Source organism: Mobula hypostoma, chromosome 8 (genome assembly GCF_963921235.1).
Source record: "Mobula hypostoma chromosome 8, sMobHyp1.1, whole genome shotgun sequence".
NCBI lineage: Eukaryota > Metazoa > Chordata > Chondrichthyes > Myliobatiformes > Myliobatidae > Mobula > Mobula hypostoma.
In genome coordinates, this window is record NC_086104.1 from 133,257,139 (window position 1) to 133,276,509 (window position 19,371).

The window sequence follows — 19,371 nt, forward strand, 5'->3', positions numbered from 1 at the left end:
GTTCTCTGCCATTCCTTTGGGTTCATCACATGCGTGGAGAGGGGGAGCTTGCTACATGGGCAACAGCTTGCTCTCCATATTGTACTGACCAGGCTTGCATAACTTAGACAGCTAGGATGCAACATCCATGGTCAATAGAGGCCTCAGCAGGCTTTAGCCAAGTAAAACGTAGCAAAGTAGCAACCACAGTTCAATTTCGTGAAGAGATCTGGCAGTACCTGTAATGGGTACTTGTGTATCTCCCAGAGTGGCATTGAGACCAATTGAGAAATCTGTATACAACCTCACTGTACCATTGGCTTTCTTGCTAATGACTACTGGAGCTGTTAACACAAGTTGTTGACAAATTTGATCACACTAGCTTGTTGTGGGCAATCTAGCCCTTACTGCACGATTGGTAATACTACATATGGTACCAGTCTTTTAGAACAGAATACTAGTTTTGCATCTGGACGGAGATGGGGTTTTGCTTGCAATTTGGTGCAGCAACTTAAACCTTCTTGAAACACTGCTGCATAGTGCTGTTGCAGCTGTTGTGTGGCCTCACATACTGATGGTGGTATGGCATCGAATGACGTGATTTAAACAGCCAATGTCTTCATACAGCGCTCATCAGAGGGATGCGCTGAGATCAAAGTTGTCCACTTAGTCAATGCCAAGATGTAGCTGATATTTTAGGAAACACACACCTTTGAGCTGGTTACCATTCAGCTTCACCATGCAGTGCAGTTCATCCATCAGCTGGAGGGCTCCATCCAACGCACTGCAGGCAGAGTGATAAGTTGATTTGACTGGTGGGAACCCAAGTGCCTGCCACATACGTTTGGAGATAATGGTGATGTCTGACACCGAATGGAGTTGGTCTCTTGGCCAAATGATTGCTGATAAATATGTTGACATACTGTCTTTTGAGAGCAAAGTCAACTTTAAACATGACCATGAAACACCTTGTAGATTTTGATAGCTTTTGGAACTCTTTGTCCTAGTGTTTTACTGGCCTTGAAGGCAGTGAAGGATGGAAAAAGCCTTCTTTGTAACCACAGCATTGACATTTGTTGAAAATGTATTTCTTGTATTGGCATTTTCTCACACAATGCCACGCACCACAGTTCCAACAAGCTGTGTTTGGCACCTTGGAGACCTGCTGAGTGTTGATGTTTGGGACACTGGAAACTGCATTGATATGGTTTCGTTCAACCAGGTTGGAATTGTAATTTAGGTTGATCAAATGCTGACATTCCTGAGTAATAGCTTGAACAGTCATATCCAGTCTGGCCAGGAGCTGTTTGTGAAGGTCTGCAGTGTCAGGTGCCTGATGTTCGCAAATAAAAATGGAACATTTCAACTGTGATTCAGGCATGTTACCCAGTTTGAACTTTTCCCATTTGTGATTGATGACACTGGCATATATGATGAAGTCATTTGCCTCATGCTTAACATGTTTTAGGCAACGGTAGCAAATACTGAAGAGAGATGACTGCTCTCCAAAAATGCTTGTTAGCTGTTAGACAGATTCATCAAATGATTGGTCATGTGGGTTCTTAGAAAAATGAAAAAAAATGATGCTCATGGTCAGACATATCCAATTTTTGGAGCGAAGTGCATGCATTCCACAAGTTGCCTTTACTGGTGAACTTGACCCAGAATATACCTTTGTAAAGTTTGAACCATGATTCAAACACAACTCCCAAAGCAGGATTGAATTGGAAGTTGGTAATGGACTCAACTACCTGACTTACATGCGCTCTTTTCAGTGTTTCTCACTGACGTTATTGGACTCACTGGTAACCTGCTCATTAATTAACTTCAGATTGAGCTTGCTGCTGTTGTCAGATTACGCTCACACCTTCTGCCGAAATTGCCATGTTGATATAATACAGCACCTTGTTGCCAATTAGTGGTGTTCGCTCGCCTATAACTGCTGAAGAGACCCAAACCCAGGAGACAGAACGCAGAAGAAACTTCTACTCCGTAAAATCACACAACTACAAGAACCTCAAAACTCAACAGTACATCACAAAGCATGACTATTTAAACAGTTTACCCAAGAATATTTGAGATATTGAAAAGAACCATGACCAGTCAGTGTAAATCAGCCTGGGATTGGTTGTCAGCTAACCAATTGGTGTTGGTTATTTTGGCTTGCCCTAACAGTACGCAGAACTGTCCATAAGTCAGATAATCATCATCTGTAGATGGTTTTGGCATTTTGTTTAAAGTTTTTAATAACTTAAGAATATTTTCATTTGTTTTTTTGAGAGGATACAGTGTCTTGAATTGTGTTATTTCACTTTTATTGTTTACTTCCCTGTTCCTGGGCAGCTGCTTCTCACTAATCTCTGCAGGATTGCTGGTCTTTCTGATAGAGGATTGGAGCAGTTTCCCAGTTCATGGGCCAGGGAAGTGAAAGAAGACTGCAAAGAGGCCACAGAAAGATCCCTGGTTCAGCACAGGACTTTACCAGAGCAACAAAACTAAAACACACGTCAAGAGTCCCAACCAGTGGAGTCATGACACACAAAATTGCTTCCCAATGTGTGGGGACTCGCTACTTCAGTTCTGTCGCAGAAGAGCAGAATCTGGGTTCTTAGCTTTGGCAGTACAAACCTGCCCAGTTTTCAATGTCTATCCACATTCAGCCTTCACCTGTAAAATGGTGTCGTCAGATTGTGGAGACTTGTTGCAATCTGTTCTCTGCAGAACTACTCATTCTTTTCAATACAACTATTCTACATATTTAAATGTACATTTATACTCAGTGGTTACTTTATTAGGTATCTCCTGTACCTAATAAAGTGGCCATTGAATGTATGCCCATGGTCTACTGATGCTGTAGCCTATCTACTTGAAGGTTCAATATGTTGTGCATTCAGAGATGCTCTTCTGCACACCACTGTTGTAATGCCTACTTATTTGAGTTACTGTTGCCTTCCTGTCAGTTTGAACCAGTCTGGCCATTCTCCTCTGACCTCTCTCAGTAACAAGGCCACAGAACTGCTGCTCACTGGATTTTTTTTTCCTTTCACCATTCTCTGTAAACTTGATAGACAGCTGTGTGTGAAAATCATCAAGATATCAGAGATACTCAAATCACCCCATCTGACACCAACAATCATTCTATGGTCAAAGTTACTTATATCACACTGCTTCCCCTTTTTGATGTTTGGTCTGAACAACAACTAAATTTCTTAAACATGTCTGCGTGCTTTTATGCATTGAGTTGCTGCCACATGATTGGCTGATTAGCTATCTGCATTAACAAGCGGGTGTACAGATGTACCTAATAAAGTGGCCACTGAGTGTGAATTGGCACTCTGTTAATGTTTTCCTTTGAATTGTTTCAATGCACCGTAGTTATTCAATGATGCATGTTATTCTTCAGGGAATCCTGAACTAGGACTCCCAAGTCCTTTAGCACCTTGGATTTCTTGGATTCCTATTTAGAAAATAGCTTATGCCTTTACTCCTACCAAAGTGCAGGACCAGACACTTGCCTAGACTGTTTTCCATCTGCCATTTCTTTGCTCATTATCTTAATTTGTCTAAGTCCAGGTTTCTGGACACACAGACATGGAACCAGTTCCAACACTAACCCCTGTGGAACACCGCCAGTCACCAGCAGCTAATTGGAAAAGGCACCTTTTATTCTCACTCTGCCTCCTGCCAGTCAGCCAGTTTTCTATCCATGCTGTTTTCTTTCCTGCAATATCATGGGCTCTTATCTTGTTTAATAGCCTCATATGAGGCACTCTGATAAAGGCTTTCTGAAAATACAAATAAACGACATCCACTGACTCTCCTTTGTCTCTCTTGCCTGCTCTTTGCTCAGCGATTCCAACAAATTTGTCAGGCAGGATTTCCCTTTAAGAAAACCATGCTGACTTCGGCCTATTTTATCAAGTCCCTGAAGGTACCCCAAAACCTCATGCTTCAGAACCAACATCTTCCCAACTACTGAGGTCAGGGATATTAGCCTATAATTTCCTGTCTTTTGCCTCCTTCAGTTCTTAAATAAGACTGGACTGACATTTGTAATTTTCCTGCCCTCCAGAACAATTCCAGGATCTAGTGAATCTTGAAAGATCACCACTAATGCCTCCCCAAGGTCTCCAGCTACCTCTTTCAAAATGTTGGTGTGTAGTCCGTCTGGTCCAGGTGACTTACCTATCTTCAGATCTTTCAGATTCACAAGCATCTTCTCCTTAGTAGTTGCAACTACTATCACTTCTGTCCCAGATACTCCTAAGCTGCTGGCATGCTTACTGGTATCTTCCACAGTGAAGACCGATGTTAAGTACCTACTGAGATCATCTGTCAATTCTTTACCCCACCCCCCCAATTATTACCTCTCCAGCACCATTTTTCAGCAGTCTGATAACCACTCGTCCCTCTCCTTTACTCTTTATTTATCTGTAGAAGAATTTAGTATGCTCTTTTATATTATTGCCTAGCTTAACTTCATATTTCATCATTTCTCTTATTATTGCTTTTTTAGTTGCCTGCTGTTGATTTTTAAAAGCTTCTCAACCCTCCAACTTCCCACTAACTTTTGATATATTATATGCCTTTGCTTTTGCTTTTATGGTCTCCCTTGTCAGCCACAGTTGCTCATCCTCCCTTTAGAATACTTCTTTGTCTTGGGATGAATTGATCTGCACTGTCTGAATTACTCCCCTAGACTCTTGTCATTGCTGCTCTACTATCATCCCTGCTAGTGTCCCTTTCCTATCAACTTTGTCCAGCTCCTCTCTCATGCCTTTGTGGTTCCCTTTATGCCACTATAGTACTGGTATATTTAATTTTAACTTCTCCCTCTCAAACTGCAGGGGGAAATCCATCATATTATGATCACTGCCTCCTAAGGGTTCCTTCACATTAAGCTCCCTAATCAAATCTGGTTCATTACACAACACACAATCCAGAATTCATTGGCATCCTATAAAATCCTTCTCTTTGGATCCACCATCACCCTAATTTTCCCAAACCACCTGCATTTAACCAATTTCCCCCGGGATCAATAAAGTATGACTATGACTATGACTATTAAAATCCTCCATGGTCGCTGTAATATTACTATTGTTACATGCCTTCTTTATTTCCCATTGTAATTTGTATTCCACATCCTGGCTGCTGTTCAGAGGCCTATATACAACTTCCATCAGGGTTCTTTTCCCCTTGCAGTTTCCTATCTCTACCCGTACTGGTTCCATATCTATGTCACTTCTTTTGAAGGATTCAATTTAATTTTTTTACCAACAGAACCAACCCAATATCTACCTGCCTTTCTTTTCGTTATGATGTGTATCCTTAAATATTAAGCTTCCAATTGTAATCTTCATTCAGCTATGACTCAGTGATGTCCACAATATCATACCTGCCAATTATTAACTGTGCTACAAGGTTATCTACCTTATCTCTTATAGAGCATGCATTCAAAGGTAACACCTTCAGCCCTGTGTTCATAACTCTTTTAAATTTTATATCTATTACCAAAAGTATATTTTTACCCCTTTCTAAACTTTCTGTCTTTTTATTAAATCCTGGAGACTTCTGTAATCTCTCCTCCCACTTTACTTTTATCCTTACTTTTCCAAGCTGTTGAATCCACCGCACTACTATTCAGTTTAAAGCTATCCACAGCCATGGATATATACCTTTCACTGCGACCCTGTTCCTGGCATGCTTCGGCTGGAGACTGTCTCATCAGAACAGCTCTCTCCTACTCCAACAGTGGCACCAATGTCCCAAGAATTCAAATCCGCTTCTTCCACACTGGTATTTCAGTCATGCATTTGGCTCTCTGATGTTATTCAGCCTGTGCCAATTCGCACACAGCTCAAGTAACAATCCAGAGTTTATTACCTTTCTGGTTCTGAATGTTAATTTAATCCCTAGCTGCTCAAATTCACTCAGCAGAAACTCTTTCCTTGTTCTTCCTACATCATTGGTACCCACTGGGACTATGATGAGTGAATCTTTCTCCTCCCATCTCAGATCCTCTGCCGGTCAGTTAAGATGTCCCAAACCTGGGCACCAGGCAGGCAACACATCCTTCAGTACTCTTAATCCTAGTGATAGAGTATATAGAGGCGGGAGGAGAAGATGGCGGCACGACGCAGCTCGCAGTGGCCACTCCGGTGGTGATGTCTGTCATCTGTCAAGTAGGGTGCCGTGCACGATCCTGATTTGATGGAGACAGACGTGAGAGCATGGAGGAACATCTGTGAAACTTCTGAAATGCCTGCTTTGCTGCCGCTGCTGCTGTGTGATCCAGAATCTCCGGAGAAGAAGGCCCCGAGTCCTCGGCTTTGCTTGTTGCTCGGCGGCCGGGGCAGGGTCGAAGTGCTCGGCAGAGGATGACGCTCGGTGCTCGATGTCGGAGGAATGGTCGGAGGCTCGAAGTTTTCGGATGCACTCAGAGTTTGCTGTGGTCAGGTGCTTCCAATGATGCGGCATCGGAAAGTTGGCAGCGCTTGGAGGTTCATGGCAGGGAGAGTTTCTCCCTTCTACCGTCTGCGTGAGATGATGGGGCTATCGGGACTTAGAGACTCTTTTTTACCGTGCCCATGGTCTGCTCTTTATCAGATTACGGTATTGCTTTGCACTGTTGTAACTATATGTTATAATTATGTGGTTTCGTCAGTTTTAGTCTTGGTTTGTCCTGTGTTTCTGTGATATCTTTCTGGAGGAACATTGTATCATTTTTAATGCATGCATTTCTAAATGACAATAAACGAGGACTGAGTGTCCTCATAATTTAATCCTATCTAATACTATCTCCATTACAACTATATTTCCCCCTCTTGAATGACTCTCTGATCCATGTTGCCACAGTCTGGTTGTTCATCCTTTTTACCAGCCCTCACTCTCATCTTCACAGGGAGCAACAATCTTAGGCTTGTTGGGCAAGTTCAAGGGCTGAGACTCCTCCGACGCTACCTTTTGCACCCCGATACCTGCTTCACTCACAGTCACACCGTCTTGTCCCTGGCCACATACTAAATTTGAAGTAGCTAATCTACTGGGTAACTCTCCCCCTCCCGGATGCACTGTGGCATTTGAAACTCAGATTCATCATCAACTTTGAGCCTGCATCCTGACACTGATACTAAATATATATATAAATTTAAAAAACTGATATTTGCTATATCAAATTAAAAACCCTGTTCTTACCATGGGGCTACCATACCCCTTTGCCAAAGCCTCACACTCCCCCCTTTAACAATGGCACACTCGCACAATATCTGCTCCAACAATGGCTGCTCTACAAAAATCTAACTTTTTATTGGCCTTTGCCAATTATCTAATAAACTGCTATATCTGTCGGTCGACAAGAAGTTCTGAATGGCCCCACTCACTTTTTAAACCTGCTGCTTGGTCACCTCAAAACAACTGACTGCTCACGATATCTGAAACCCACTGAAAAGTCTCGAAAGTCCCTGCTCACTTTTTAAATCTTGAGCTCGCTCACCACAAAAACAATTGATATTTAAGGCTCACCCAAAATGTCCTGAAAGGCCCTGCTCATTTAAATCTCATGATTATTCATCTCAAAGCAGATTTCTGCTCAGGATAGCTGAAGCCCACCAAAAGGTCCTGAAAGGCCCAATACTTGGGCAAGGCTCCCTGAAAGTGGCGTTGCAGGTAGATAGCGGGGTGAGGAAAGTTTTGTCATAATGGCATTCATCAGTCTGGAATTTGGGATATCATGTTGTGGTTGCCTAAGACATTGGTGAGGCTGCACTTGGAAGTTTTGATCACCATGTTACATTAAAGATGCCATTAAGCTGGAAAGCGTGCAGAGGAGATTTACGAGGATGATGCCAGGCCTTGAGGCACTGAGTTATGGAGAAAAGGTGAGCAGGTAGGTACCTTAATCACTGGAGCATTGGTGAATGAAGGGTGATCTTATAGAGGTATGTAAAATCTAGGGGGCGGGGGTGGCTGCATGTATAGTGTGAATGCACATTGTCCTTTTCCCAGGGTTGGGGAATCACTGACTTGCAGCTATAAATTTAGGGTGAGAAGGGAAAGATTTAACAGGAACCTGACGGGCAATATTTTCACCCAGGGGTGGTGGTCATTATAGGGAATGAGCTGGCTGATGGAGGTACAATAGCAACCTTTTAAAGGCATTTGGACAGGTACATGGATAGAAAAGGTTTAGGGGGACATGGGGCACATATGGGCAAGAAGAACTCACTTGGATGGCAATCTTGGTTCGCATGGACCAAGCTAGTTCTATTTAGGGTCCGTTTCCCCATGCTGTCTGAATCTTTGACTCTAATATACTCAATGGGGCAAGCCAACAACACAGAAAAATCTCTGTGAATCTATGTACAGCTTTACCCAAGACTGCAGGAACCTAATGTGTCTATCGTTGACCTGCCAAGCCTACAAAGCATATCACAGCTACTCAAATGCATTTCCCTTTCATCCTGCGGTGTCGAGTGGGTGTGAACAGGCACTAATGGGCTGGTGTGTGCTCTGTTCCCAAAGCTGAGGATCGGTTTCTCCTCTGTGTTGGTGAGCTGAGGTAGCAGGTCACTGCTCATCTGGATGGAACTTGTATCCAATGCTACAAGACACCACTGGTGAGGACTCACAATGTGTAATTAGTTGCTGAATTTAACCTCCAGAATGCCTTTTCCCATCATTTCTTGGTCCCCCTGTTAATTTCCCACCAAGCCATGAAATAAACCTTGCACTATAAAATCAGATAAACACATAGGATGCCATTCAGTTCATCAAGTTGCTACTGCTTCCCAGGAGAGCAATCACATCAGTCCTATTAATTTTCTCATCTCCACAGGTTTTCCCACCTCTAGTGCTGAACCAGCTCCAGTTTGAAAACCTTAATTCATCCTGTTTCCTCAAAAGTTTGAATTCAGACCTTGCTTTCTCTCTGATTTAAGATTTTGCTTATGTCCCTTTGCATCCTTTTCTCAAACTCAAAAGCTGAAATGTGTTACTCATTGCCTTTGACTGGAAATTGGTTCCCTCCACCCCTCCATCAAATTCCCTCTCAATCTCTTTTCTCCAGGGACATCATTTTTTTCCTCATTGTAACTTCAGAGTTGGAATTCCCCATTCTGGACAGCATTCCAGTAGAACGAGCTTAATTTGAAGTTGCCATCTTCCGATGTGAGATGCTCAATGGTAGACACTCTCCTTTCTCTGCCACTAGATTATATTATACGTAAAGGGCCCACCTGCTCCCAGAGGTGACTCCTCTCCCAGTAATAGTCTCAGTCTCTTGGCGTGAATTTTCCCTTGGTAATGTGACTGGGCCACTACAGCCGAAGTAAAGGACATGTTGCAGAGCGTGCAGCATTTGTTCTTGTCCACGTCCCCCTCATCACTTCCCTGCACAAAGGAACAAAAACAAACATGTTAGCTGTCTAACATCCTCCTCTTTTCTGGTCAGCAAGGAGATTCACCTCCTGGAAGTCCAACCTTTGTAAAGCTCAGGTAAAAAAAAATTGCTTCATACTCCCAAGTTGATAAGACATGAAAGTAGTTCAACACTTGAATAAAAATGGATTGAGTTACATCCCTCCTTTATGGGATCAGAGAAATTAAAACTTTGAACGAGAACAGTCACTCCAGTGAACTTTTAAAATGCTTCCCAATCAACAGAGAGTTCTGGAGTCCCATCTCCCAGTTCCTTACCTACAGGATTAAATATACAGCTCATCAAATACTCACTAAACGCAAAATTAAAGTTGACTTTATTGTCATATGCACAAGTATATTTATGCACAGATGCAATGAAAAACTTACTTCCAGCAACATCAGTCATGTGGCATCATAAAAGCAAAATTCATATGAAAAACAAGAACTACAGCCAAGCCCATTGACACTGAGTTAATCAGCTGTGCCTACTGTGCATTCCAATACATTACGGATGCTTGTCCAGGTGTCCCTGAAGCACCTCCTAAATCTGCCACCTCTGCGACCAAGACGAACAAACACAGTAGAGTTGGCTGGACAATTGCACATCATGATAGTGGATGGTAAAGTGACAATTTGAGCATAATTCAGTTTATGTGTTCTTCTGGTATGGTTAAGGCAGAGTATCCAAGGGAAAAGTCCAAAATGCATCTTTGAGTTAATTAGGAGGGAATCAGGACAGCTGTCCAGTTGTGTCAATCTTTACTTTTTATTTCCACCTGAACAAAATTAACAACGGATTCCATGACTAACAAAAGACCAGGCACAGCTCTTAAACAGCACTGAAATGCTCAAAAGAGAGGTTCACAATTAAAGTGATTGCAATATCCAATTATTAGTATTAAAGTGAAAAACAATTGAGACTTCAGCCTGAAGTTGTCCTTTCAGTGTTTGTGTTCGAATTTTGTTCAGACCAACTAGTAAAATGGGGAAGAAACGTGATCTAAAAGACTTTGACTGTTGGTGCCAGATGGGGTGGTTTCAGTATCTCAAAAAACCCTCTGATTTTCAGATCATTTTCATGCACCAGAATTTACAGAGAATGGTGCATTAAAACAAAAAAAAAAAATCCAGTGAGTGGGAGTTCTGTGGGTGAAAATGCCTTGTTAATAAGACAGGTCAGAGGAGAATGGCCAGACTGGTTCAAGCCGACAGGAAGGTGACAGCAATTCAAATAACCACATATTACAACAGTGGTGTGCAGAATAGCATCTCTGAATACATAGCACGTTGAAGCTTGAAGTGGATGGGCTACAGCAACAGGAGACCATAAATGTACACTCAGTGCCCACTTAATTAGGTACCGGAAGGACCTAATAAAGTTCTCACTGAGTGCATATCGCTGGTCCTTCATTGTCATCGGAGCTAAGTCCAGGAACTCTCTCCAGAGGCTATCTTCACTGGAAGACTGTAGAGGATCAAGAAAGCAGATTACTATCATCTTCTCAAAGGCTGCTGTGGACAGGCAATAAGTATTTGCTTGCCAACGACTCCCAGATTTTGTTAATGAATACAATAAATTCCTCTGATAAATGGGGGGAGAAGTACAAGCTTGGTATTGCATGGGGTGTTCAAATGCTTCAAAAGACTTGGCATTGAGTTAATGGGGCTGTGTAAGGGGCAGTCATTTAAGTCCTTAGCATGCAACATTACTGAGGGACACAGAGCATTTTTAGGCCCTTGTACTTCTGAAGGGGCAGCAAAATTAAACTTTGGGCTGGGGCTCTGTGAACTGGAGCACGAGATGGGAGGAACAGGTATGGAGCTACAGGCTGAATTGAGCCTTGAGTTATGCAAGTGCGACAGGCCAAACTAAACACATAGTAATGGAAACAAAGACTATGGTATGATGTATGGCTGTAGTGAATTTGTTAAGCCGAGGCCAATGTGAACCACATAGAGGGGTGGATGAATGGTTGGGTGAGGCATGAGTGGGCAAAGGAAGATCTCCATGGCAGGGTAGCTACTTTCAATCCTGTGCGTTTGCAGACTTGCCACTTTAGATCTTAGAACTTCCTGTCACGCAGCCTGAGGTGAAGAGGGAACCTGAAGCCATCATTAAAAAAATGGAGAAAAGTGGGTGGAGAGAACTTTATAGCAGCCCTCATCGACCTGTGTCACTGGTTATTGAATGTGTACAATTAGGCAGCGGAGATAAACTTAAGACAAACAGACAGAAGTAATGTCAGTGACACTAAACATTTGTTAAACAGGCAAAAATTTCATTAGAACTGCTTGTCACACAGCAGGGGCACCTGCTGTATTACCAAGCATATGTTCTTGGTTACAAACCACTTATCTATAAAGGATGCAGCAGACGGGAAAATAAAAACTACGGAAATGAACAGCTTTCTGCACAGTAGGTCTGAGAGCAGTTGCAAAAAATTAACCACTGTGAGCAGATAATTATTCACAGTCAGCACTAAATTCACATGTGGAAGAGGGCAAGTTTCGACTCTGTAATGTAAAAGAGTGACTTGGAAGCTGCAGTAAATGTTCCTCTTCAGTCACTTGCTGTTCAGCAAAGTGTCAACCTCTTCCATCTGTTTCTTACCGGTTTAGTTCTCCGGGGAAAATGGATAAGTATTCATTCCCGCTGCCGATAGCTGTGTTACCAGAATGAGGGAAATGCATTTGTTTCTGTGAAGCCACGCCAACTGTTCACCCAGGGCACTAAAGCACCATACACTGTGTTTTTCAGATGACAGCCTACAGTCAGACTGAGAGGAAGTCACATCAGGGCGATTGTTACATGGAACTTGGAACACCGTTATAATCCTACCAGGGGAAAACAGAGTTGAAGTGAGGGGAATGATTTTTTCTGTGCACGCTGTATTAAAAAAATTGTTCATAAAGAGGGAATTTATAGTTTCATTTGCGCACTGAATGCAGAGGGATGACTCTTCCATATCAGTGGGAGACAACATTAAAACATAATCCCCTCTATCCATAGCTTTACAATGGCTTCGTACTACTTTTGCTGAACTAACAATGTAACAGCTAAACTGGTTTTACTCCTTTAGTTGTCAAAAGCTGACAGAGATACCTTACTTTAGGTATGAGCCTCACTGAGCTAGAATGTCAGAAAATTTCAAGTAAGATTACAATGAAATTTAGAAGCAGCTGAGAGATAAGTGTTTAGAAAATAAATTCAATAATCTGGGTATAATATTAGTAAGGGGAGCTTGTAAAATTGTACAGCTTCCATGAATAGCAGGACTGCATGAATAATGTGGTACACTATACTATGCACACTGAAGGCTAAGAAGATGTAGGGTTGAACCTAGACTGTTAAACTAAAAGTGGCCCCTCCCTCAAAATGCATAATTAACCGAGAACTATACAATGACAGTGCAGTAATGTTAACATTGAAGTGTAAACAGGTATTGTAAGCTAAAGGAGTGCATGGAGTTAAGATTCAAAGCAGCTAAGATTATGCTGAAAGGGAGATTTTCAAACCCGAAGGTGACCTGACGAAGAGTCTTGGCCCAAAACGTCAACTGCACCTCTTCCTATAGATGCTGCCTGGCCTGCTGCGTTCACCAGCACTTTTTGTGGGTGTTGCTTGAATTTCCAGCATCTGCAGATTTCCTCGTGAAGCCCAGATATTGGGTTTGAAAATTCCATAAAGAGCGGTTAGCAATACACATGGATGGTCTATCAGGAGAGCACTTGATTTGCACTGTTAATCTGTATGTGATTTATCTGTAAACTGAGGACACAGTGAGATACTTTGTCCTAATAATGTAATCAACAGATTGGACCACTTGATAGCTTTATTTTCCTTTTCTCATAAATGCCCTAATAGTTTGAACCTTTCCAATCCTCACTCCCCTAATCTACTCTGAGGAAAGCACACATTGCTGCTGCGGTCTCTGCACAAAATTCTTGTCCTCCTTCCCTGCCACCATGTTAGGAGTGTGGTGAGGAGGAGAAGTCTTCCCCATACTCTCCAAAGGTCTGCCAACCCTTCTTATGAAGAGTGTCCAGAAATCCACACATTGCTTCGGTTAAGGACCAACCAGTCTCAGACCTGAAACCTTAATTATCTTTCTCTTTCTGCAGATATTAGATTAAATTAGATTATGAGGACACGCAGTCCTTTTTTATTGTCATTTAGTAATGCATGCATTAAGAAATGATACAATTTGTTCCTCCAGAATGATATCACAGAAACACAAGACAAACCAAAACTTAAAAAAACTGACAAAAACCACATAATTATAACATATAGTTACAACAGTGCAAAGCAATGCCGTAATTTGATAAAGAACAGACCACGGGCACGGTAAAAAAAAGTCTCAAAGTCTCTCGAAAGTCCCATCATCTCACGCAGACGGTTGAAGGGAGAAACTCTCCCTGCCATGAGCCTCCAGCGCTGCAAACTTGCCGATGCAGCATCCTGGAAGCACCCGACCACAGTCCGACTCTGAGTCCGTCAGAAAACTTCGAGCCTCCGACCAGCCCTCTGACACCGAGCACCGAGCACCATCTCTGGCAAGCGCTTTGACCCCGGCCCTGGCAACAGGCAATAGGCAAATCCGAGGAATTGGGGCCTTCCCCTCCGGAGATTCTCGATCACACAGTAGCAGCAGCAGCGAAGCAGGCATTTCAGAAGTTTCTCCAGATGTTCCTCACGTCCGTCTCCATCAAATCAGGATTGTGCATGGCCCCAATTTAACAAATACGATATCAATTCGGAGCGGCCGCACGCGCTGCGTTGCGCCGTCATCTTCTCCTCCCCTCCTGTTCTGCTGAGTATTTTCAGTGTTTTCTGTTTTTATTCTGAATTCTAGCACCTGCATTTATTTTGATCTTTAACGATTAGAATATTGTACCGATCAGATTTGGCTGCATTGTCCCTCTAACTGGACAGACCTTGTTAGACGTTCATCGCAGTTGACAAATGGATGAGACAGCAGCAGCTACTTACTGTTTAATCCACACACCTCAACGTAAGTGACTGTAGAAGGCAGGATGAAAGTAATCAGCAATGGATGTGGCAATAATGAAACTAATGAACAACTTTCAAAACAATGTCTGGCTAAGAAATCGACCGAAGAAATAATCAGCATGTAAATTTACTGGAATACATACAAAGTGCAGTCAGTATCAATAATTCCTAATAATTATGCAGCAGATATTGCAGTAAAAGGGGACGATGGACTTTAAGCTGCAGCCTGTATAAAATATTCTACCAAATCACACACAGAATCCCAATGCACAGTTAGCATATTAAGATATGAGTTTATTCTCACACTTCGAACAAGACATTTCACTAACTTAACAAGTTGATTTCTCCCTAGGAAATAACATCACCATCATGTCTTTTAAGGTGGTGTTTCTTCTTTTTCTTCTACTTGTTATTATTATTATTATTATCACACTCATGCCCCTTCTGGGGTATAAGCCACCAACGGCAGCTCCCCAGGGTCCTCTGTCTTCAGCCAGTCTTTCAAGTTTTTCACCAGGTGTCGCCCATCTTTGAAGATCCTTCTCCTCCCAGGGATGAGGTGTTTGGAGTTTCTACTGGCATTCCTGTAGCTCTGTGGTTTATACGATAGGTTACTGGCCCCCCTCCTTACGTGGGACCGTCCGTGGCAGAGTTTAAGGTGCTGCAATGTCTCTTAATCCAAAGAAAGAAGTAACCAAGACAGAGGCCCAAGAGACTGCAGATGTAATCTGGAACTGAAAACAAGCTGCCGAAGGACTTGAGCAAATTGAGCAGGATCAGTGAGGGGGAAAGTAAACATGCAAAATGATAGGTCTGGTCCACAGGTTGAGATTCTAAATTGGAGAAAGGCCAATTTTGATGTTAGGAAAGATAATGTCATTCCTGCAAGTGTGGACTGGGACAGGCTGTTTTCCGGCAAAGGTGTACTTGGTAAATGGAGGGCCTTCAAAAGTGAAATTTTGAGAGTACAAAGGTTTGAAAGGTAAAGATAAAAACAAGTGTTCAGAATCTTGGATTTCAAAAGATATTGAGGCCCTGGTTAAGGGAAAAACGGAGGCGCATAGCAGGCATAGGCAAGTAGGAACAAATGTGGTGCTTATGGAGTATAAAAAATGCAAGAGAACACTAAAGAAAGAAATCAGGAGGGCTAAAGGTTGCCCTAGCAGACAAGGTGAAGGAGAATCCTAAGGGATTCTACAGATGTGTTACGAGCAACCAGAGGATTGGAGGATAGCTAATGTTGTTCCGCTGTCTAAAAAAGGCTTTAAACAGAAACCAGGAAATTATAGGCTGGTGAGTCTCACATCAGTTATGGGAAACTTTTTAGAAAGTATTCTAAGGGACCAGACATATAGGTTTTTGGATAGACATGGACTGATTTAAGATAGTCAGCATGGCTTCATGCATGATAGGTCATGTCAAAACCAATCTTATAGAATTTTTCGAAGAAGTTACCAGGAAAGTGGATGAAGGCAAGTCAATGGATGTTGCCTACATGGACTTTAGCAAGGCACTTGACAAGGTCATGCATGGGAGATTGGTCAGTAAAGTTAATTCACTCGGCATTCAAGATGATTGGATTAGACATTGGTTTTGAGGGAGAAGCCAGAGAGTGGTAATAGAGGGTGCCTCTCTGACTGGAGGGCTGTGACTAGTGGTGTTCCACAAGCATCAGTGCTGGGTCTGTTGTTGTTTGTCATCTGTTTCAGTGATCTGGATGATAATGGGGTTAACTGGATCAGGAAATTTATGGATGGCACCAAGTTTGGGGGTGTAGTGGACAGTGAGGAAGACTATCATGGCTTGCAGAGGGATCTGCCTCAAACTGGATTAATGGGCTGAAAATGTCAGATGGAATTTATTGCAGACAAGTGCGAGGTTTAACACTTTGGTATGACCAACTAGGGTAGGTCTTACACAGTGAACAGGGCACTGAGGAGTGTGGTAGAACAAAGGGATCTAGAATAAAGGTATGTAATTCATTGAAAGTGGCATCACAGGTAGATAGGGTTGTATTGGCCTTCATAAATCAAAGTAATGAGTACAGGAGATGAGATGTTATGTGAAGTTGTATAGATGCTGGTGAGGCCTAATTTGAAGTATTGTGTGCAGTTTTGGTCACCTACCTACAGGAAAGATGTTAACAAGGTTGAAAGTCTACAGAGAAAATTTACTAGAATGTTGCCAGGTCTAGTGGACCTGGGTTATAAGGAAAGATTGAATGGGTTAGCACTGTATTCTTTAGAATGTAAAAGACTGAGAGGAAATGGGATTGCGGTGTATAAAACTATGAAGGGTTCAGACAGGGTGAATGCAAGCGGGCTTTTTCCACTCTAGCTGGGAGGGACTGCAACTAGGGGTCATGGGTTAAGGTTGAAAGGTGAGAAATTTAAGGGGAACATGAAGGGAAACTTCTTCTCTGAAAGGATCATGAGAGTGTGGAATCAGCTGCCAGCACAGGTGGTGCATGCGAGTTTGTTTTCAACATTTAAACAATGTTTGGATAGGTACATGGATGGTAGAGGGTATGGAGGGCGAAGGTCCCGGTGCAGATTGATGGGAGTAGGCAGTTTAAATGGTTTTGTGATGGACTAAATAGGCCGAATGACCTGTTTCTATGCTGTACTTCTCTATGACTCCATGACTATGAAAAGAACAGTTGATATTTCAGGTTGCAAACCTGCTTCAGGAAGGTACAACCTAGCTCTGCCAATTTCTATTTCTATTAATATTTGCAATTGTTAGGACAAAGATTGTTGACTATTAATAATGCACAGAAGGTACTGATTTTACTTTTATAAAGTGCCTCTGGCAGGAAGGTGACAATATAAAAGAATAGCAGATTTCCAGTAGAATATCCCACATCTAAGACAGGATGTGCTGGCATTGGAGAGGGTCCAGAGGAGGCTCATGAGCCTGATCCCAGGAATGAAAGGGTTAATTGTAAGAGGACTGTTTGATAGCTCTGGGCCTGTACTTGCTGGATATTGAATGGCCTGGACAGAGTAGATGCACAGAGGATGTTTCCAATAGTGGGACCAGAGTCCAGCCTTAGAATAGGAGAACATCAGTTTAGAACAGAGAAGAGGAGGATTTTTTCACTCAGAGATTGGTGAATCTGTGGAATTCATTGCCACAGATGGCTATGGAAGCAATGTCATTGGATATACTTGAAGCAGAAGTTGATAGGTACTTAATTAATAAGGGTGTCAAAGGTTATGGGGAGTAGGCAGGAGAATAGGGTCGAGAGGGTAAATAAATCAGTCGACTGAATGTCGGAGCACATTCAATGGGATAAGCAGCCTAATTCTGTTGTGAAGCTGAACTGAACTTTTTCTGTAAAACAGGGTTCCCAAACTGGAGTCCACAGACCCCTTGCTTAATGGTATTGGTCCATGGCATAAATAAGGTTGGGAACCCCTGCTTTCAACAAAACCAAAGAAAAACATAGTTATTTGAAGCAGCTTTAATGTTATCCTGGTATCACTGGTTCTAGCATGGAGCAGGATAGCAATGAAGTTGAAGTTTACTTCTGTCATAGGCACACATACCCAAGCTAAAAATGCCATGAAAATTAACTTTTAGGGACAAGCATAAGTTAGCATAAACTTGAATTAATATAGATTATACAAGACTTATATGTGTGCAAATTGAACTACAAAAATAACACAGAGACATGAGTGAGAGGGAGGAGGGAGAGAGGGAAGGGAGGGAGGGAGAGAGGAAGGGTGAAGGAAGGGAGGGAGGGAGGGAGGGTGGAAGGGAGGGAGGGAGGAATTAAGGAAGGAAGGAAAGAAGGAATGAAGGAAGGAAGGAAGAAGGGAGGGAGGAAGGGAAGGAGGGAGTAAGAGAGGAAGGAAGGAAGGGAGGGAGGAAGGAGGCGAAGAATGTCAGGAGGGTACGAAGGAGCCAAGGTGTATAAGGTCATGTTAGGGTTCTTCCGGTAGGTTCTGGAACCTGATGGCAGTGGTGATGAAGCTGTTCTTGTACCTTGAGGTGTGCGTCTTCAGATTCCTGTACCTTCTGCTTGATAGCTGCATCGACAAGACAGCATAGTGGGTGTCCCTGATGACAGATGTCACTTTCCTGGGACACTGCCTCTTCTGGGTGGTGGGGAGAGCTGTACCCACAGTGGAAATGGCTAAGTCCACCACTCCCTGTGGTCTCTTGCATTTCCGTGCAGTGGAGTTTTGTATAGCAGCCTGTGATACAGCCAGTAAGACCAGACCTCTATGGCCAGTACACCACAATGCAACTCAATATATCTGCTCACCACAGCATCAAATTACCAGGTTCAGTACCAAGTCTTTCAGCTCATGGACTGCCATTCCAGCTATGATCAATTGCATTTGGCTGCCGAATACTATCATTTAAATGTCATTTTCAAAACAAAATTGAGATGACAATTGCAAAATAAGCACTTAAAAATAATTCAGCTTTGCTCTGAAAATGATGAGTATCCAAATAAACAAAATTTCCTCTCCTTCTGTGTATCATCACATTGAATGCAGATCCCCAGATTCTGGCCAGGAACCAAGCTGGCAACAATAAAAATAAACAGGTTCCTAGCTACTTTTTGATTCTTGCAACGTGTTTAATTTTCCCACTAGCAATTTAGTTTTATTTTAATTATTCTTCTCTTCCAGTTGTATTAAAGCTGGACTAGAAATTTAGGGATTTTTTGCAAGCTGTTTGTGTTCACTGTGATGTGACCAGCAGGGGTGAATGATGGCCTTTAGCAAAGTGATGTTTGGTGTTTACTCGGCTTCAATAGATCAGTGGAGAAGAAAATAGTACCCCTTCCCTCTCAGAGGGTCCAACATCTTAAACATTGCTGGTGGATCATTGACTTCGTCAAGCCCTTTACTGAAGGCAGAATTCCCCAAAATCTCAGATAGTCACGCGCTGCATGTCACGCACAGCCAAGGATCAGACATCTTATGGATTTGTGTGTAGAAGGTAAT

General features: G+C 42.5%; 2 protein-coding genes across 4 annotated transcripts in view; one reads left to right on the top strand and one right to left on the bottom strand.

Moving 5' to 3' along the window:
* LOC134350977 (zinc finger BED domain-containing protein 5-like) overlaps window positions 1-12,275 on the top strand; it is a 121,222-nt gene extending 108,947 nt beyond the window's left edge. For both annotated transcript variants that reach the window (XR_010019036.1, XM_063056921.1), the window contains exon 2: window positions 12,155-12,275. Coding sequence is in view for 1 of the 2 variants with exons in the window: in XM_063056921.1 (XP_062912991.1) it covers window positions 12,155-12,177 (23 nt within the window). In the remaining variant the exon portion in view is untranslated. The remainder of the gene's footprint in view (window positions 1-12,154) is intronic.
* Window positions 1-19,371, bottom strand: part of LOC134350976 (zinc finger matrin-type protein 4-like) — a 317,635-nt gene that overhangs the window by 189,235 nt on the left and 109,029 nt on the right. For both annotated transcript variants that reach the window (XM_063056919.1, XM_063056918.1), the window contains exon 4: window positions 9,213-9,366. In XM_063056919.1, the coding sequence (XP_062912989.1) occupies window positions 9,213-9,366 (154 nt within the window). The remainder of the gene's footprint in view (window positions 1-9,212; window positions 9,367-19,371) is intronic.